This window comes from Ciona intestinalis, chromosome 5 (assembly GCF_000224145.3).
Source record: "Ciona intestinalis chromosome 5, KH, whole genome shotgun sequence".
Taxonomy (NCBI): domain Eukaryota; kingdom Metazoa; phylum Chordata; class Ascidiacea; order Phlebobranchia; family Cionidae; genus Ciona; species Ciona intestinalis.
This window is the reverse complement of record NC_020170.2, coordinates 3,015,763-3,036,211: the sequence shown is the minus strand read 5'-3', so window position 1 is coordinate 3,036,211 and position 20,449 is coordinate 3,015,763. Positions and strand designations below refer to the sequence as shown.

Sequence of the window (20,449 nt, the reverse complement as noted above, 5' to 3'; positions counted from 1 at the left end):
TGAACACAAACAGTCATTCCAGACTGTAACCATACCTGCGTACCACAAGATCCAGGCACACTCCCGCATTTACGCAGAACTGATGCTAGATTACGTATACTCCTTTTGTCTGTTCGCGCGGCCCGCTGAAACAGTATTCAGTTACCAACAAGACAAAATTATCCGGAGCGTTTGGCCGATGACAACACCACTTATATTGTTCGACACGGTCCTTTGTTTTGACTCCCATAAGAAGATATTTCGATGCCTCAAAAGGTGTATCTATATCTACACGGAACGTACACAGATACTCTTATAAATGGAGCTTAAATTTCTCAAATAGTTTTGCTTACATGGTTTCAAAACTTTCACAACTATTTTAAAACAACGACTAGGTTGAACAGATACATAAAACACCAAAATATACCTTCATAGTTTGGTTACATATTTTAATACATTTGTCCAACTGGAAATGAAATATCCAGAATTCCTTTCTTGTTATTGGGTCATATGTTATATTGTGACTGCAAACATAGTTATTAGCAATCAACATTTTAAAACATTCTTTTCTTTGCTTCATTAGCTTAGCATTAAAACATATTTGGCTTCTGTATGGGTTACAACTGTAAAATTTTGCAACAAATTTCTTTAAATTTTACAAAAAAATAAATTTCCCTTTGCAACTATACTATAATATACATTGTGTCTGATTTATGTTGTTATTAAATTTGTGGATGTGTCCGAGTTATTCCTTGTACATAACAGTTAATAGTGTTATAAAACAATTGTTATATTTTATAGCTGTTATACTTGTTATAAGTTGTTATAGTTCATTGTACTGGCATTTGTTATAAACAATATAATATAGTAGGGTGGGGGAAGATGGGACACCTTTAGCACATAATATCCAAATATCCAAATATCTTGACCGTCTTTTAAACAATTAATAACGGTCTATGGTAGTCGTGAGGATACGGTTTTATAATTCTTAGAATGTTTTTGTTTACTACTAAATGGAGCTAGAAAATGGAATGAAAAGGCGTCCCATCTTTCCCCACCCTACTCAATAAACAAATATTGTCGCTAAATTTCAGTTGTCGCATAATAACATATTCCAACACAAGTAAACAACTGACAAATAAGCTGTTGGTTAGTAACTTTATTTTACATGGTTGGTTACAATGTGATACGCAGTGATTAATGTGGCGCACGTAAACATCGACTTTCTTCATATTTAGTTCGGTATTTCATTCATTGTGTTGCAGCCAGGAGTCGAGCAACAGAAATGACAAACTTTCACCTAAATTGGATAAAAATACGTAAATAAATTAATTGTAGCCGTATTTTTGCTATTTAATTCCGTGCAACAATAATTGCTCTATTACATGGTGTAATTTTAATATTCGGTTATTTAACATAATATTACGGTTAGAAACAGAAAATGACGGTTACGTATTAGTGAGAAAAAAACTATATTTACATCATGACAACTAAAAACAGTAAATTTGGGGGTTGTGGGATAAGCCGACCGTGGACTAAATCCCAGCACCTCCCCTGCCATTAAAACCTCGTCCAAATAAAAAAACAAACATTTTATTTATTATAATGATATTTATATAGTAGGGTGGGAGGAGATGAGACACCTTTTTATTTCTATTTTCTCGTTCCATATGGGAGTAAACAAAAAAAATGACTTTATTATAAACCCGTATGCTCACGACTCCCATAGACCGTTGTTAATTGTTTAAAACAAGATCAGGACATTTGCATATTATTTGCCAAAGGTGTCCCGTCTTTCCCACCCTACTATACCAAACACCGATCGATATTTACATTGTTGGCGATAGCTAGTGGTCCATAGCAGTTCAGTTCGTTGTTTCTTGCGTTATTGTCACATTCCTTCTGTCTCTTGCAACGTTTGTACACAACGTTGAATGCTCCCCTTTGCTCGATTTTTGTCTGGCAGGCTTCCTAAAACAAAGATACAACATATTAATATATTAGGGTGGGGTAGAATGAGACATCTTTATTCTTATTTATTCCATTTTGTAGTAAACAAAGAACATTCACAGAATTATGTAACCGTAGCCTCGCGACTCTAAAATTTCATAAATTTATAGATATTTTTGTTAATTGTTTAAAACAACGAAACAAAGTATTTAAGTGCTTACAGTGTCTCTCTATTCCCTATAATACTATGTGCTATCGGTACGGTATGGAGTTATATAGTCAATGTGTCGTATACCTCCGAATTTACACAGTCTACGGTTTCGAAAAATCCTTCTCCGTTAATACTGACACCAACAAGGCATTGCATGTTTTGCGGATCGCTTGCATCTAAAAAAAACTTTTAAAATTACTTTTAGTATATGTATTACGTCAGGATACAGTAGTTCATGTGTATGTTGTCTTTTTTCGTCTTATTTGAGAATAAACAGAATAGTTAAGGGGAAACTTTTCTAAGAAAAATTAGAAAACATTGTTTAAACAGAAAAATTAGAAAACTTTAACTAAAGAGTAAAAATTAGAAAACTTTATTTAAAGAGAAATAATCAGAAAATTTTATTTAAGGAGAAATATTAGAAAACTTTATTTCACGATTGTAAAAGAGCGTTGTTATTTTCTTAATAACCAGTTTAGAAAATATGGAATATTACGTGATGACGCTATCAATCTTACCCCGCAGTACTATATTACAAACTGCATTAACTTACATTTTCAAGTTAAAAAGAATAAAACACATTACCTTGTGTAGCGACAGCAACGACGCCCACAGCCAAGAAACATAAAATAGTTTTCATTTTCTTAAATTTCCGACGACTGCCTGTATAAAATAAGCAAACTATTCCAGAAACTTTGATTTAACCCTCGTGCTTACCTAATACCAGTTTTACAGAAGGAATGGTTAAAAGTCTGTGATGTAGTACGAACTAAAATGCGTGGCTTTTATAGGCGATTTTCTGACGAAAAAGGCAACATTTGTTTTTATACTATTAGATAACGATTACGATCGGCCTCGAAAAGATAAATAACTCCTTCGGGGTTAACTGTGGTCGATATAGTTAAGTACGGTGTTGACCAAACACAAGGATCAGTGCTGTAGATACATCTACTGCTGTTGGTTTTGTTCATGCCTCTTACTATGCATAAGTGATATAAATTTTACGGTCGCTTTTAAACAACAAATGCCTACACATAGTATAGCGTGGCGGGGAGACGGGTCACCATCATCACCTAATATCCAAATATTCTGTTCGTGTTTTAAATAGTTAACAACGAAATATGGGAGTTGTCAGGATACGGATTTTTTAATTCTTTGAATGTTCTTTGTTTACTTTCCTTTGTTTACTAAAGTGAGAAATTCCACATGTGCTTGTTTATGGCATATATGACCGGTTTATGATTTTCTTTCACTATATGCATTGCAATAACAGCGCATATATGAAGTATATGTCACACTAAGAATAACATATGCAGTAATTAATTAAATGCATATTAGATATGTTTTAGATTATGTTAAGTTTGTTATGTGTAACTTTATACTGCTTGGAAGAATATATCACTGCAGGGTAAGATGGGATAACGTGAGTAGTTAAATATCCCGTATTTCCCGATCGTGTTTTATACAATTACCAACGCTTTTCGTGATGATACGGTTTTATAATTCTGTAAATGTTTTTGTTTACTACCAAATGGGACGAGAAAATGGAATGAAAACATGTCTCATCATACCCCGTCTACTATATTTGTCAAATCGTTATAAAAACACCTTGAAATTCAAAGTGTGTGCAAATTATATTTGCATCGAAAAAGTTTATTTTGTGCCGGTTAAATAAAATTTAAATAAAAGCGTGGCAAATCGTCGAGAATTTACCGGAACGTATAATTAGAATATCACAAACAAAGTAATTGACAGTGGGGTGCTATTCAACACAACTGTTTAAAATATAACCTCAGTTAACCGCAGCCATACACAGTCGGTTAAACATAATTTCCTAAACAGCGCAAATCGTGTTGTGGGTTAAAATTCAATAAATAAGTCATCCATTTTTGAGAAATGTTAAAACAGCTCACAGTATATAGTAAGGCGGGGTAAGACGGGATACCTTTGGCACATAATATCCAAATATCGTGATCGCGTTTTAAACAATTAACAGTTAACAACGGTCTACGGTAGCCGTGAGAATACGGTTTTATATTTCTTTGGAATTTTCATTGTTTACTACCAAAGGGGATGAGAAAATATAGAGTGAAAAGGTGTCCCATCTTCACCCGATCTATTATATGACTGACATTTGCATATAGTTAGCGAATCTCATGTTTTCTAATCGTGTTTTAATAATTAACAACGCCCTTAAAGAGTCTTAGTCTACGCTTATGTAATTCTTTAAATGTTTTTGTTTACTACCTAATGGGACCATAAAAAAGAAAGAAACCTCGCACCATTTTACCTCTACCATAAGATTGAATGCAAAACCTGTAAAAACAAGCATTTGATAACAAACGAGGTTAATCAAACAGAACAATCAATCGGTTGTACTTGTTAGCGAAGTTAGTAGGTTATGGTTGTGATTTTAAATTCTTGTGATTGTGCTACTTTCCGCGACTTTTGTTTAAAACGAGAAAAGTATAACCAATGCGAGAGAGTTCACCCCATAGAGAAAAAAGAGAAAGGGCCGACTTTCATTACGAAAAGCCCATAACCTATATATTACTGGTTGTGTATGTATATGTAGGCATATGTTATAGAATACACTTTTAAGATACATATAACTACAATAATTTTCATATTCAAATTAAAACGACCTATATAGGGTGGGGGAGGTGGGACACCTTTAGCACATAATATCCAAATATCCGGGTTGAGTTTTAAACATTTAACAACGGTCTATGGGAGTCCTGAGGATAGGGTTTTATAATTCTTTGAATGTTCTTTGTTTACTACCAAATGGGACGAGAAAATAGAACGAAAAGGTGTCCCATCTACCCCCACCCTACTATACATAGGCTACGACATTTTTTCCGTTCTTTTCACTCTTATAGGTTATGTTTATCTCTATATACCTACTTCCGCCATACCTAAGGTGAAACATTTACCTGTAAACATTATTCTCTGACTGAACCGATGTGCACGTCATTAGCCTTCACTCAACAGCCGAACCAATGTTCACTTCATTTATAGCCTTCCTTCGGTAGCTAAACTGCCACTGTTAAACAGTTGTATTCTTTGTTCGTCTTCGATATAAAAGCGAAAGCGAAACTATGAAGTTGTTGTTCATATTCCTATGTTTTTACCAGTGCTGTATACTTCCACAAGTAAGTTGCGTTGTATTTATTAAAATATGTCCCATTTTACCCTACTTCCTACTATACTGCGTTTTAAGTACAGTATACATTCCGTTTATATTAATAGTATGATTTATACATTAAACTAACTGAGTCTACAGGTGTAGTTTCTGCATTGACTTCAATTGGTTCAAGTGGACAAAGCGAAGTTTGGTGTGAATCGACCAAACCAACACGATTGGTGAACATCTTATACCAAATGTGTTTGAATGAAGTTCCCATTTACGTGAACGCTACTGTGAACCCGAGTGACTCGTCTCTACCACATCAGTTCAACCTTACTGTCAAACGAGTGGAGAAATATAGTTTCTTGGTTGAAATATTGCGCACAGATATCGACTCTGGATGGGAAAACATTTTACTCACAGTACAGTGGACGGCATACATGAAAGCAGGTGCATATAGTATTTTAACAAGTTGCGATATACTAGTTGGATTGTTTAGTTTAAATGATCATATTTATACATAATTGGGGTTCTGTAACTAAACGAAATATGTGTGTATCTAGAGTAGACCGTTAATGAATTGTCTAACTATCGAAAAAGGGCGTGGTATTTTCATTTATTTTAATATTTTACGTCAGATAACTGCTACCAGCTATACAGTTTCGGCCACAGAAGAAATGGCTTGTACAATATTTACTTGAACGGAAGCACTAAGTTGGAAGTTTATTGTGACTTGGAAAATCACGATGGCGGGTGGACGGTTAAAACTTCATTAATTCACCAAACGTTTTCGTTTATCGCATTAAATTGTCACGTTTAGGTGATTCAGCGCAATATGGATGATCGAACAGATTTTGATAGATTATAAAACTGGATTTGGAAACAAGCTTGCCAGCTTTTGGATTGGTAACTTATTCTTAACATGTTTAACTTCTTATCCACCCCACCTTCACACATCACACAGGGTTGGAAAATATACGAGAAATGACAAAGAATGGAGACAACGAACTTCGGATAGACATTACAACTTGCAACAACACAAAGATCGTGGCTGAATATTCGTAAGAAAACATTTTTGTTTAAACTGTGTATCACGGCCTATACTACAGACATCTCTAGTATATAGACTGCTGTGTGTTTATATTTTAATTGGTAAATCTCTGAGGTTGGTACATTACGTCATTTCCCGAATTTCCACAGTAATTTCACCGTTGGCCCGGAGATTGACAGATACAGATTGCAATTGTCTGGTTATCAACACAAACAAGGTAAGTTATACTGCATATATTGAATTATTGAAATATAATGTCTATTTGGTTTAAACATAATGTATAGTGGGGTGGGGGAAGATGGGACACCTTTTCGTTTAGTTTTCTCTTTCCATTTGGTAGTAAACAAAGAGTATTCAATAAAATATAAAACCGTATCTTCACGACTTTCATAGACCGTTGTGAATTGTTTAAAACACGATCCGGCTATTTGGATATTATGTGTTAAAGGTGTCCCATCTTCCCCCACCCTACTAAACACTGTATCAAGGTACATGTGACCAGCATGATGCTACGATTGCTAGACCATGTCGTCCATATTCTAATTTATCTCGGCAGAAATGTGAAAATAACGGAAGTAAGTCAATAAATTTTTGCAATTTCAATGACGATGATACTACATCAAAAAACAATCCTAGTTGTTTCTCGTGCTTTATCGAGAGTTGCGAATTTTAAACCTTTTTAAACTTTAAACCTTTAATAATATGTCCCTAATTTATAAATAAATTGTGTACGCAGAATGCTGCTACAATGCCAATGCAACCGCTGGCCATCGCTGTACTTATACCGCAGGTATTTTTGTTTTGTTTACTTTAATAAACTGCACAAATGACACTAGTACTAGTACTTCGCCTAAATGTGATATTTTACGAACGCCTACTCGCCCACAGTGGTGACAGCATCGAGGGTCGAAAAATTGAAATTCTTAATTTAAGACATTTCTTTATCCTGGCAGATTCAATGGAGTATGTTAATGAGAAAAGATTTTCCACAAAAGATATTTCCTCCGGAACTTGTCCAAGTACGAGAAAAGGAGGTTGGTGGTACGATTACTGTTCACACTCCAGCCTAAACGGAATATACGATCCATGTAAAATTGGGGTACAATACGCTTACTGGAGAAATTGGAGTCCATCGGGGAGATGGGAAGGTCTACGTTTTACAGAAATGAAGATACGTCCAGCTCTGTGAGATATTAAATGAACTGATTCCATTCATAAAGGTTGTAAATATAGCAGAGTAAGATGCTGGGCCACATTTTCGCTCTTTTTTCTCGTCCGATTTTGTAGTAAACAAAGAAAACTTACAGATTATATAAGCCATGGTCTTTAACTCTAAAAGAGCGTTTAATTGTTCAAAACCGGGAAACGTGGATGTTAGTTGCTAACGGTAACTTATCTTACCCCACAGTCATGTAGGCCTATACAACCGGTTTATTTGCTATAAACTAAATATGTTTTTATTCACTCATTCCCTGCCCTTCTTTTTCATGGCTGCTGTTGGCTGACACACAACGACATACACATATAGTATAGGGTGGGGGGAGATAGAACACCTTTCCATTCTATTTTCTCGTCCCATTTGGTGCTAAACAAAGATCATTCAAAGAATAACCGTATCCTCACGACTCCCATAGGCCTTTGTTAATTGTTTAAGACACGATCAGGATATATTTTTGAATATTATGTGCTAAAGGTGTCCCATCTTTCCTTATCTTACTATATATATATTCAGATCATGGTTTGAGCAATGAATACCAACGGTAATAATAATATCCATATATTCTCCTGTTTTTCGTGTGTTCTATTCGGTTACTCAGTAGCGCCACCATGCTAATGTATTTACAATACATGGTCAACACCATACAGCGTGACTGAGAGATTTGTTTAACATTTAGCACATTTTGTAGAACTCCGAAACATATGCATGTAATGCAAATAGCATTTTTAATTATAAATAAAAAAATGTTTTGGTAATCGGTTTGCAACCCCTAGAGACGTGTGAGGTAAAGGCGATTATCGCTTATTTTTTTTCCAATAAATGTAAATATGTTTTTCACTGTAAGCGTGTTTTAACGACTATTGTTTTGTTGCTATATGCTGTCTTTTCGTTTTAAATATTACCAAATTCTCGCTACCGTAATCGAAGAAACATATACAGTTATTTATTTAATTTGACTGCCTTTGTCCCTGAGTTTGCTATGTCAATGGAAAAGACCATGCCTTAAGTTTAGGCAGCTAAATTTTAATTTAATGTGTAAAGTATAATATGATTTGCCCTGATGGATTGTTTTGCAGTGTTGTTTATATTTACTACAATAACTGACTAAAAATGATTACTAATGCCCATTGTTTTTTTCCTACTACTATAATGTTCTTTAATATTACATTGCCTGTCATTAATATACAAACATTTTGTGCTTAAATATTTGCCTATACCAATTTTTAAATCAATACCACGAATAGAATTGGTCCCAGACCAGTTTCATATTTAAAACAGTTTGCATATTAATATCAATTTCTGAATCTTAGATTTTGAATAAAAAACATTTTCAGACTATGACTAAATGGTGTAAGCATTGTTTAAAATGAAACAATTTCTCAAAGTCTTGAAACATGTCCTACTGCACAACATTACATTCAGATAGAAGTTTAGGGACTCGCAACCCAAGGTGGTTATGTAGATCAATAGAACTGGGTCGTATTTTGAGGTACGGTATATTATTTAATTATATGTATATTATTTATAGTGATGGGCGAAATAAAGTATGATAGGGTGTTATGTTTCTATTTAAAAAATAACAAACTGCAGAATTAAAACTGATAGTCTAATCTGCACACATTTCAAAAAGTTAAGTTCATATTTTTTGAAAAACGCTGGTGTTCTTTTTGTCATATATCCAAGGTATTATCTTTAATTGGTGCATTACCAATTAACCTGTTACTATGTAGTATGTATACCTGTTATATTATTCACATAGGGTATCGTTATTTATTCCAGGGCATGCACGCATACCCTGCATACCCATGTTAGGCGCCCATGTTTTTAAATGTCACCCCAGCCACTTACAGTTACACCTATATAACCATAGTATATTACTATCTGTTGTATAGGCCTACATATTTAGTTCCATTATAGGTTGACACTGTCGGAGACACGAATTCAATGCATCCCACCAAACAGTATTTCTGCAATGGATTTGGAGAAGACCGAATGCAGATAGTAAGCTTTGTGAATTTGTGATGATATGTTGTATATTATTATATTGAATATATTCTATTTTTTTTTTTTTTTTTTTTTTTTTTACAAAACCATTTATAATGACAAACAATAGTTCATTTTGTGTGCTTGTTTCTAGTTCATAGGATTCAGGTTCAAGACTTGCTGTTGCCACTGTTGTGGGCATTTTTTTGCTTATCGGCAATTGATCTAATCCACTTATTTCTTATGGGTTCAAATTTTCACGCGTGGTAACTGTGAAGCAGGCACGAGGTGTATGAAATAGAACACCCGTGTTATAACATCTGTCACTACCTGCAATGCGCGAAAATAACCTACCAGACTCAATCCATATATTTACACAACCCGGTACACTGAAATGACTGAATTGCATTAAAATCAGCATTTTAAGACAATTTTTTGTTTTCACAGTTTGATATGTGCCGGGTCAGATAAAAAAATCACCATATATGATACATGGAAACTAGCAAGAGATGAGAGTAGCCAAGGGGGCTTACCCAAAATAGCTACTATTGGTAGGTAAGGATAATATTGTATCTCAGTGCTAACCAAATTATTTCATATTATGCGGTAATTTTAACAAATTTTTGTACATTTTACAGAGCCCCCTAAAATAATGCTTTTTTAATTTTTTTAAGGTTTACCTTTACCAATTTTTTTAGGACGTTTATATAAGTATAAATGGTTATTCCTAACAAAGAACATATTACTAGTTTAATTTTTTGTAAGAAATGTACAAATATTTTTAGAAATCATTTGTACAGTGCCGCTATAATTTGTGTGTTAAACTGTTTGGGAAGTGCTATGCTGCTATCATAACATATTGTTTTGTTGTAGCTTGTATGTATATGATATGCAATAGTTAAAATAAAATTTGCATCACAATACTGTTTAAATTACTTAATCACCATTGATGACGATGAATATATGTATGTTAATGTAATAATGTTATATATACATCTATTATTTTGTAGTTTTATAATTTTCTATATTTTTGCAGAAAACTTTATTTAGCTTTGGAATATTAATTAAAAGAATGACTTTTTTCTGTTGGTTACAATATTAAGTCAGTTGTTCATATATGAACATATAAATATATATATATATATTATTCATTTAACACACTCTTCTTTATACAGCAAAACAAGGCAGAAAAAATACATGCATAAATCTACAATGAGTTCAATACAATGGTATCCCCATGATACCGGTATCTTTGTAACATCTGCGTTTGATGGAACAATTAAAATATGGGACACAAATAGATTGAGAGTAAGTTACTATCATTTCATTCAATATTTAGTCTTACTAAGTTAGCATTATTTCATTCAATCTTTAGTTTTAATAAGTTAGAATTATTTTATTCAATATTTAGTTTTAATAAGTTAGCATTATTTCGTTCAATGCTTAGTCTAAAAATTATGGGGTACAAATAGATAGTTACCAATATTTCATTCCATCTTTAGTCTTTATGTTATAGTAATTCTCAAACTGTTCGTTGCAAGGCATTCAAAGTTGTTTGCTGGACTTGCAAAGCATCAGCTTATATGGAAATATATTAGCGACATTTTTTATCAAAGTTGTATTTTTTCATACAAAAACTGGTAGTGTTTACCCCTTGAAAAGTTTAAATTTTAATGACGTATCATGTTGTTGCATGTTGCAACGCACTATTTAAGAACCACTGTTGTAGATTATTATCAATTGATAATAGTAAGGGTAAGGGTAATTGTACAACATACCATGTCATTTTTTTATTGGTTGATAAATGTTTTTAATGTTATTCTATATTCTTATTCAGGCATAATGCATAAAGTATAGTTTCAATAATTAATGATGGGAACTTGTGTAGTAACTGCAGCGTTTGATTTAGCCTGGTATTTTATAAAGCGTGACAAATAAGTATACAATCCATATATATATGCACAATGATTTGATTCAACCAATCATAAAACACTTTTTTGTTTAATACAAAAACAATAATCAAATTTCAAATATTATAACAAAAATCAAATTAATTACACCTAACAAAGAGAGAGGGTAATTAGCAACAAAATGACATGTGTAACTGTTAAGTACACACTTGTGTAAAAACTAAGGAGAGTGTCAAATAAAAAATGTGGCTGCTAAACCACATACATAGATTGTAGTGTTTCTACAGTCTTTTTACATATACAACGTTTGTTTATAAAAAAAGTGTCATCATCTATTTTTGTCAACAGCCTGCAGAAACATTGGAGATCAACTGTGTTATTCATAATCACCATCTTTCTCCAATATCCACCCAACACTCTCTGATAGCAGGTCAGTTTATTACATGTACTGTGTCGTGGCACAGTGGTTAGCGGGTCTGTTTTTAACTCTATGGGTTCAAGGCTTGTCGCTTCTACCAGTGTGGGGAATCTGTCTTCGGGCAAGACCTTTAACAGCAATTATTTCAATCCAGTTTTCCCTTTATGGTTGTCTAAACTGTCAGCCAAAAAACAACAAAAAAGGTCACCAATAAAGTTGCATACTTAACTTGTAAGTGGGCATGAGATGTATGGAATAGACATGGCGATAGACATACATGAAATAGACTACACCTCATTCCCACTGGGGTCTATGTCTATTCCACTGTCGTTATCTCATACTACATGAGGTTGACTGTTTATGTCTTCCTTAAATAACATATTGGTATATTTGCAGCTGCATCTGCAGACCACATAAGGCTTGCTGATATTCGATCTTCTGCTACTTCACATACTCTAAAAGGTAAGACACTTTGTGTTATATGTATATTGTGGATTTTACAGCAGTTTAAGCATTTGCATACTTTTCCTACCTTATGTATTTTTTTCATTTTCCATTTTAATAAAAATAGGATACTTTTTTTAAAGTTGATGTATATTGTAGACCTAAAACAGTATTTGTGTGTTTTCCTATTCAATTGTAGTAACAGCACGTGTATGATTTTGTAGATGTACAAGTAATCTAATAGCGCGAAATAAAATATGACAGATTCCACAATGGTAAGCAAGCTTCTAGCCCAGAGGTTATAGGTTCAAGGCCGGTCATAGGGGTCTTTGGGTAAGACACTTATCGACAATTGCTCAAACTTAGTGGGCTCTTATGGGTTGTCTTAATTATCAGTTTTGGATTAGAAATATCAGGGTGCAACAACATGTTAGTTACCTTGCCGAATTTCCTATAATATTATGCTCGTTAGGTGGTGCTAGAGCATCAATTTTCAGGATGCGTGTCATTTCTCCCATTTACTTACTGTCTTACTCTAATCGCGCTGTATCGCCTCTCGTTTATTTCCTTTTATTTAAAGTGGTTCAAATTTACTACAGCACATTCTTAGTCATGAGAATATCGTTTATTTCAGCCACCGTAACGTAAATGGTCATAAAATGGCGTTACAGGTCGCATGCTCGGGCAGGCCATCACATGCTTTACAGTCGCTTCTAGCTGCTATTAGCCCGGTAATAAAACAAATTCTTGCATCGTTTATGACCGACCGTTATCCCGGCGTTCGGTTAAACTGTAACCAGTGCCTGTTTGAGTCGGTAAACCCGTTGTAAATCTCGTACGAGCTTCAATCCAACTGCTCGCTGTAAATAACTCGTCTTAAAGTCTGTTTAAACTTTTACAACGTTGACTTGGTTGGCATTCGTACGACGTATAGGTTCATAAAAACTCTGTGTTTAGTTTAATTTTGTAAAAACACTTTGTAACCAATGCATAACCATTACACAACAAATGATATACTCGTTTGTTCCAATAGAGATTTTTATTTAAAGTTAAGATCGGTGGAAAGAATTTTGTAGGCATGCGGCATTAGGGTTTAACAACGTAGGAGTATGAGGTTTTTGAGGTTGTAATGTACTATGTCATACCAAATACATTGAGTAAGCCCATGATATACCAATGTAAACCTTGATCTAATCTATTATAATTATATCTTAGTACAAAAAGGGAATAAATATCCACACACTTCAAAATAGGCCATATAACCCCTAATATATTACTAGTCTATTAAACATTAACTTTACTTATCAAATCTGTCTCGTGGCACACCGATGCCAACAACTGACCAGTTCTTTGTTTTCCCCTATCTAGTTCTAGACATAGTACTGTGGGGTAAGATGGGATACTGTTAGCACCTAAATCTCATATTTCTTAATCGTGTTTTTAACAATAAGAAGGGTCTATGAGTGTCGCAAGGCCACGGTTATATAATTCGGTAAATGTTATTTGTTTACTACTAAATAGAAAGTAGATTAAAAACATGTCCCATCTTACCCCACCCTACTGTATATGTTGTTCATTCGTCACAAAACATAATCGTCAGTAAAATGGCTTTTGGTGTATAAAGATAGCTATTTTATCAGGCAGTTATTGCTTAAACGGTGTAGCCGTTATCGGGATAAAATTGCCTTTCACCGTTTTTTTTTGAACGGTGTTGTTGCGGCAATTACACCTTCAAATGAACTAAAATACTGTATAATGTGGGTCCTTTCTGCTTTATGTAATGTCTTATGGTACAGAATTACAAAAAAGAAATCCTGCTTTGTGATAATATTCGTTTAGTTCAACGGCTGTTATTTTTTATTCTCCATATTCATCCGAAAATATTTGATTGAAACGCAGATTATTTTGGAATTATCACATGAAAATTTGTTGTTTTATGAAAACTTAAAGACCTTTCATATGAAAATGTTCGATTTTGTGATAGGTCACCGTGATACCGTGCTCTGCGTGAAATGGTCACCAAAAGATGAGTATGTTCTCGCGAGTGGAAGGTAAGGTTACCGTGTGAACACCTGTTTTAAAACTGTATTGCTTATCGGAAACTTTTGTGTTTATGTCAAACTTTTACTATGCTATTTTTAACAGAAATAATAAAATTTATTTTGTAACTTACACGATTCGCCTGTTTATTAATTAAAAATGAACAGAACGTTTAATGTATTAAAAGTTTCAATGTTTAATAATACTCCATGATAATATGCATTTTGCAAACGTATTCTATTTCTACTGGGGAATTTACGCTGACATGCGTTATCCCTTGCACAATGCTTTATGCAAGCGCCGCCTTCCGTTGATTGTGATAAACCAATTGTTCCGCGAAAGTTTCCTTGTCACGTATCAGCATACAATCATCTTTCGAAACGAAACAATAGTTCGTCATTGGAGAGTTTTTCTCGCCCTTTGTTGTCCCTGCATCATCACAATACAACGAAACTAACAACAATAACGAAACTGCAGTCACTTCTGCTCACGATTTTCCCTATTACGTCATATAATTTTTCTACAGCATGTTGGGGTAAGATGGTCCATGTTTTTATTTTTTTTATTGCCCCATTTGGTAGTAAACAAAGTATATTCAATGATTTATATAACCGTTTATCTTAGAAAATGTTGTTAACTGATAAAAACACGATTAAGAAATGTGGGACATTATGTGCTAACAATATCCATACTATATATATATAAGATTAGTTGGTTTAACTCGCGTAAGCCGCCCATCTCTTTCAATTAAAAGAAACTTGACGCGCTGTGGGCACGACGCCTATTTTATAAGCGGCGGTCTCGAAGCGGTTCTCTCATGGGGTTTGTCGTATTAAGTTGAACTTACTTTTGGAATGCTGTCTAATGGATACCTGCATAGTTATTAAGGCCCGATCGCCTGATTGAAATCAGTTACGTTTTAACACGGCCGAGGGTTTCAGTTACGTCATAATAGCAACTGTGACATCAAGAACTTGTGGCATTTGGGATTACAGCGTTTTGAAAATTTTCCACTGTTGGCCGCCGAGATGGCAGCATTCGTTAATCTTTAACTGACTGTATTCACCGCAAACACACGCACTTATCTTAAACCAGCCCAGCCCTTATGTGGCCACAGTCTCTTCTTCGCTTGTAGATGGCTAATAGCAGTATGCGAGCATACAGTTGTAGCGTTATTCCAATTTATAGATATAGGGTTAACCGCTAAGTGCAAGCGTACCGAATATATGCGTCCGAGTATTGGCTCCCAACAGCGCAATGTGTGAACCAGCAGAATACGCCAAGCTGTTCTGAGCGTAAAAAGCGCGCGAATCTATTGTGAGCTGATTTATCACACTCCCTCAGTTTACTTACGCACATTCGCCTCAGTCAAAGGTATTCAACGAATGGCGTTGGCGTGCTCGCAGTGCGACCGAATACAGCCTGTTATACAGCTTATGTTAGATCGTACAGATTTAGCTTAAAAGTTTCCACCCATGACAGTGTATATGTAATGCCAGACAGAAGCTTTAACAGTCAGCAGGTTAAAGGCGTGCTTACATTTAGCTTCACCACTTTGCATAGTTTGCTGCATAAGGAAAGTGTTCTGACGATCTAAGTAAATTGCGCACCAGGCACGACACCGGTGTTCCACCGCCTTGATTAACTTCCTGTTTGCTCTATGCCATAGGTAGACGACTAAAGGCTCAATGGTGACCAGTGTTACCGCTTTCTCGTTTTTTTTTTGTTAAAAACCCTTTTATTCAATTATACCTTATGGTTTCACAAAATCTAAATATAGTTTTGAAGTTTCGTAATGATATCATCGCTTCAACCAATTGCCTTGCGCATTTTAGAACAAAAAAAATTAGTGTACTATTTCAAAACCTAAAAAAATCAGAATAATAAAATTATAACGAGTTTTTAAAATGACGAACGGCATCACTAGGTTGGTGTTCGCGTATTGGGTTGGACCGCCTATTCAATCTGTGTTCTCGTGGCGGGCGTCATACAGTGCATAGCTTGCTCAGCACGAGGAAGGCAGCTCAGCTTAGTCATTAAGATGGTCAGGTGACTGGGTCGTCAGTGTCCAGATTGGTCAGATATGCAGTCGCAATATACGTCTTATAGGTTATCTAAACAGACGGACAAATAGATGATGCGTATATGCTAGCACGTAAATACCTTACGTAGCTCCATAAATAACAACTCAGTATCACTGCACAGAGGTATATTATGGCTTATGTAAAATTTGCAGGCGTCAGTTAAGTATCGCGCTACCAGCCAAACAGCAGTGCTTTGTCGGAATACTGGTTCTATAAAGTCAGCAATTAAATGACGTGTGTACCGAAAAGGCCAATTTTGTCAATTTGGATCTAAGAATTTGTAATAGTGGTTTGGCATTAGGTAAATCAAATTTCAGGCTGTTAGTGAGACCAACAGCTTGAATTTGTTGCCTACAGACACTCCACTGCTATCTACTGAGGTTTCAAACAGTCACAACACGTAATATCTATGTTGCCACTTTTTATCCGCACTGTACCGGCACACCCCATGAACCCAAACCGCGCACAAACGAAAATCAACTAAAATCATTACCATGAAACCACAGAGCTTATTCTAGTGTTAGTATTTAGTCAATAAAACAACGCAGCTCAAACCGCGTTAAATGCATTTTAATCATAAACAAACTGAATTGAATTCCAATCCCGTGTTAAGGCCAAAATTCACGCATTAATATTTCGTGATCAATTCAATTCAGTAGCAGTGCCCAACTTACAGCAATGTACCGGCCTGCTACGTCATTAATAACGTCATTCCGAACCAGTGGGTTTGTCCGCCTGCCCGCATTATCACAGCGGGTGCAAAGAGAAAGCAATATTCCCAGCACCGTTGAGTTATGCGGAAATTTTGAACCCAACTTCCGCGTTTGAGCTGCACGCGGCCATTTCTCTTCAATGGCCGTTTGCTTGTTTCCCGGAATTCGAAATAAGTTTTGCCGCAAGTTGATACTCAGTTCCATTATTATACATGCATTATCATTACTTATCCACGGTGCCGGTTATTTTTACCATACTACAGTTATGCGTGGTTCGTATATAAACACATAAGTTAAATACTGTATGTTGGTCTATAGATTGCGATATTTTTACTTGACATTTCTAAGTTAGCAACGGTGGGCGTCATGAATTCTTAACCGCCGTTTTACGAGATAAGCTAGTCAATCTATTGGACGAGCGATGTTTGAATCATAGCGTCGGCGTTAACTACGCAACAGTGTGTTCAGTGACGTAACAACTGGGTCATTCTTGTGTGTCGAAGGCGAGGTCTATCTGTGGTCTCATGTTTGCGTGTTCCCATCCCGTTATATTCGTCGTCGAATGTTAATGATTCACTTTTCGTTCCTTGTTTGCCGGTACCCACTTTTCAAAAGCGCGGATCGCCGCTTTTGCGTTCATTTTCCCAATAAGCGGATTAAGTAAAACTGTCGTGTGTGTAACGTGAACGCTTGAATATGTAACTCCCAAGTGAATTCTAATCGCGACAGTTTCCGGGTAGAAATTGTTAACTTTCTCCCGCCAGCCCGCAGGTAAATCTTTCAGCTTGTCGCGCTGCGCCACCTGGCGGAAATGCCAGAAGCTGTGGGCTTTGCCTAAAGGTTGACGAGAATCAGACGCCAAAAACTCAAATAAACCTCACATTTTGAGCCATCAGCGGAAAACAAAGCACTCCTAAATAACACTGTCACTGAATTTGTGAGACAATTTTATCTTCAATATTTTTACATTCACAGCGAAGACAATCGGGTTCTGTTATGGGACGTCCGACAAGCAAAGGCAGTGTTGCACAACCTCGATCAACACAACGGGGACACCACGGCAAGCTCAGCTGCAGGTATAATTTTGGTCAACACTGCTTCTTATAAGCAGAGATTTTTTAAACCACGTATCATGTAAAATATATATCTTTATTGTTACGGTATAATATAGGCGACTCCCGCAGTCATTATTTGTGTTTTTTCTCTTTGGAAGCCAGAATTTGTATAAGACCAGGTAAACTTATGATGAACTTAAAACGTAAACAATCCACATCCATCCTGTTATAAAGTAGCACTTCCTTTATGCTTTTTACTTTTACAAAACAAAGGATACACGTTCCTGAATACATGGTATATTACTCGGCATTTATAAACGCACATACTGCTATTCGGCGCTTCAAACGCAATTCAATCAATCAAACTACAAGCGTGGAAGTCGTTTCACATGCAACCCGACCCCTTAATCATTAAGCCAATCCATATACTGTTTGACGTTCAGTATTAATCAGCTTACAGCTTAACTACGATTAACGCTGGCTCTTTTTTATTAACCCTATCCACTATCCTAACTTGTTCAAATGAATCCTCACTGACGTCGGCGGATAATCTGATCGTCTCTCTCTTATAACCGCGTGAACTGCGGCTCGTATCGCGAAATGAAACCCGCTGCGTCGGTTTGATGTATGGGCTAAGGGAAACGGCGCAGTTGTGGTTATGGGTATTAATAAACCTTCGAGGCAATGATCGAGTGTTCATTTCGTGGCGGGTTTTTTGATATAATACTGTGGGGTAAGATGGGATACCGTTCGCACTTAAATCCCATATTTTCTAATCGTGTTATTAACAATTAATAACGCTCTTTTAGAGTCGCAGGGCTACGATTGTATAGTCCAGTAAATATTTCATGTTTACTACCAAATGGGACGAGAAATAGAATGAAAACGTCCCATCGTACCCCAACCTACTATATGATCAAATATTGCTATGTATATTTGTAACAGTGTAAACTTCTACTTATTTGTACTTACTTTAGTTATTTTTTTCCGAATAGTCGGCACAGCTCACACTGGAAGTGTGAACAGCATTCTATTCAGTGAGGATGGTCGGTATCTACTCACATTTGCTACCGACCAACGACTGCATTTGTGGAATACTGATACCGGTAAATAATAAGTGAAATTAGGCTTCAACAATAATAAAAAAGTTTCTTTTTTTGCCAACATCCTTTAATAAATCGTGGTTAGCATGCGTACCGAAGCACTTTTCTCGCATTTTGTCGTTTTTAAGGCAATAACACGTTAGTGAATTACAAATTTTAAAATAAAATCATTTTTTTAAGCAAAAACACGTTGGTGAAAAATATTTTTCACATACCTTTTTAGATTTTAACAACCCTTTTTATCCAGGCAAAAATACGTTAGTGAACTACGGTCGAATTGACAACCCATCAAAACATCGCTACCTCGGTATGACGTTATACAAGGGCGGTGCCACTTCTTCAATAGCGTTCGTGCCTTCGGGTCGCCAAATTAACATGTTGGATTTCTACACTGGTGCTCACCTGCGCCGCTTAGCGGGACACTTCAGCGACGTAAGGTGCTGCGAATACAACCCTTATCGACAGGTAGGTAATGCAATATTTTTGTGTCTTTCTTTTATTGTAGCTGTTATTGTTTTAGGAATTGTATTCCGCTGGTCAAACGTCCAACGTTCTGATTTGGAGCCCAGCAGAACCTGATTCGGAAGCTACAGTGCCATCTAACGGTCAGAACCTGGCGCCCACCGCATCATCTTTGCTGTTAGATAACTGGAGTGACAGCGATTGAATAAAGCCTTTCTTACATGGTTGGCTTAATAAAGTTTGCGGAATTGTGGCCGCAGTTATCCATAGAAGAATGAAATTTTAGTTTTCGAAGGTGGAAATAGGCAGGGGGGACTCTTTCTGTGCAAACAATTATAGATGTCAAATGTGTTTGACGCTGTATTTGCATTGCTATACGTGTTCACATATTTCTGTTTTCACTTGCTTGTATTGGCGCCCGTTACTGATTGAATTCTCGTGAATATACGAATCTAGTTTCATAGTCCCGAATGTCATTTTGTTAATTAAATAGTTTAAATAGATCCGTAGACGTAACATGCTCATATTGTGACATAACGTCTACATTCAGGTTTCCTGTTGCTAATAGTAGCTAGTAAGCTGTCTGTTCCTTGTGAAAGTTTACTCTTGTTTCCCGCTATTTACTATTTCGTCCCGTTGATCATTAACGTAGGTATATGGTATGTTGTGTAAGAGAGAACAGTAACTTCCGTGACAA

At 35.7% G+C, this 20,449-nt stretch overlaps 4 protein-coding genes and 3 non-coding genes across 9 annotated transcripts in view; 6 read left to right on the top strand and 1 right to left on the bottom strand.

Annotated features, from left to right (window-relative positions):
- Window positions 1-5,535, top strand: part of LOC100176351 (acyl-coenzyme A thioesterase 11-like) — a 30,376-nt gene extending 24,841 nt beyond the window's left edge. The window contains exon 14 of the mRNA XM_026834557.1: window positions 5,427-5,535. Within this exon, the coding sequence (XP_026690358.1) occupies window positions 5,427-5,432 (6 nt within the window). The 3' untranslated portion in view covers window positions 5,433-5,535. The remainder of the gene's footprint in view (window positions 1-5,426) is intronic.
- Window positions 1,119-2,986, bottom strand: LOC100181139. Its single transcript, XM_026834567.1, has 4 exons — window positions 2,726-2,986; window positions 2,225-2,316; window positions 1,813-1,950; window positions 1,119-1,279 (listed from the first exon to the last, which is right to left on the bottom strand). The coding sequence occupies exons 1-4, from the start codon at window positions 2,778-2,780 to the stop codon at window positions 1,214-1,216; spliced, it is 351 nt and encodes a 116-aa protein (XP_026690368.1). The 5' UTR covers window positions 2,781-2,986; the 3' UTR covers window positions 1,119-1,213.
- Window positions 5,536-6,085: 550 nt separating the features above from the next.
- On the top strand, window positions 6,086-8,177 carry LOC100185004 (ryncolin-1-like). 2 transcript variants are annotated; one of them, XM_026834564.1, is made up of 6 exons: window positions 6,086-6,176; window positions 6,235-6,331; window positions 6,471-6,538; window positions 6,810-6,896; window positions 7,058-7,111; window positions 7,275-8,177. In XM_026834564.1, exons 1-6 carry the CDS (start codon window positions 6,110-6,112, stop codon window positions 7,508-7,510), a joined length of 609 nt encoding a protein of 202 aa, XP_026690365.1. In that variant the 5' UTR covers window positions 6,086-6,109; the 3' UTR covers window positions 7,511-8,177. The 2 variants fall into 2 exon arrangements, with proteins under 2 accessions (XP_026690365.1, XP_026690366.1); XM_026834565.1 differs by lacking the exon at window positions 6,810-6,896.
- A 671-nt stretch (window positions 8,178-8,848) lies between these two features.
- Window positions 8,849-20,217, top strand: ckn1 (Cockayne syndrome 1 homolog). Of its 2 annotated transcripts, none has more exons than XM_026834407.1 (11): window positions 8,849-9,029; window positions 9,458-9,541; window positions 9,971-10,078; window positions 10,699-10,831; window positions 11,782-11,863; window positions 12,248-12,313; window positions 14,280-14,346; window positions 18,108-18,208; window positions 19,165-19,293; window positions 19,538-19,755; window positions 19,811-20,217. In XM_026834407.1, the coding sequence occupies exons 1-11, from the start codon at window positions 8,935-8,937 to the stop codon at window positions 19,955-19,957; spliced, it is 1,230 nt and encodes a 409-aa protein (XP_026690208.1). In that variant the 5' UTR covers window positions 8,849-8,934; the 3' UTR covers window positions 19,958-20,217.
- On the top strand, window positions 15,280-15,332 carry mir4207 (microRNA 4207). Its single transcript, NR_034603.1, has one exon. It is a non-coding gene; the product is annotated as a microRNA 4207 (primary transcript).
- mir4050 (microRNA 4050) lies at window positions 16,718-16,773 on the top strand. The gene has a single exon (NR_034443.1). It is a non-coding gene; the product is annotated as a microRNA 4050 (primary transcript).
- On the top strand, window positions 17,901-17,970 carry mir4049 (microRNA 4049). The gene has a single exon (NR_034442.1). It is a non-coding gene; the product is annotated as a microRNA 4049 (primary transcript).
- Window positions 20,218-20,449: the final 232 nt, after the last annotated feature.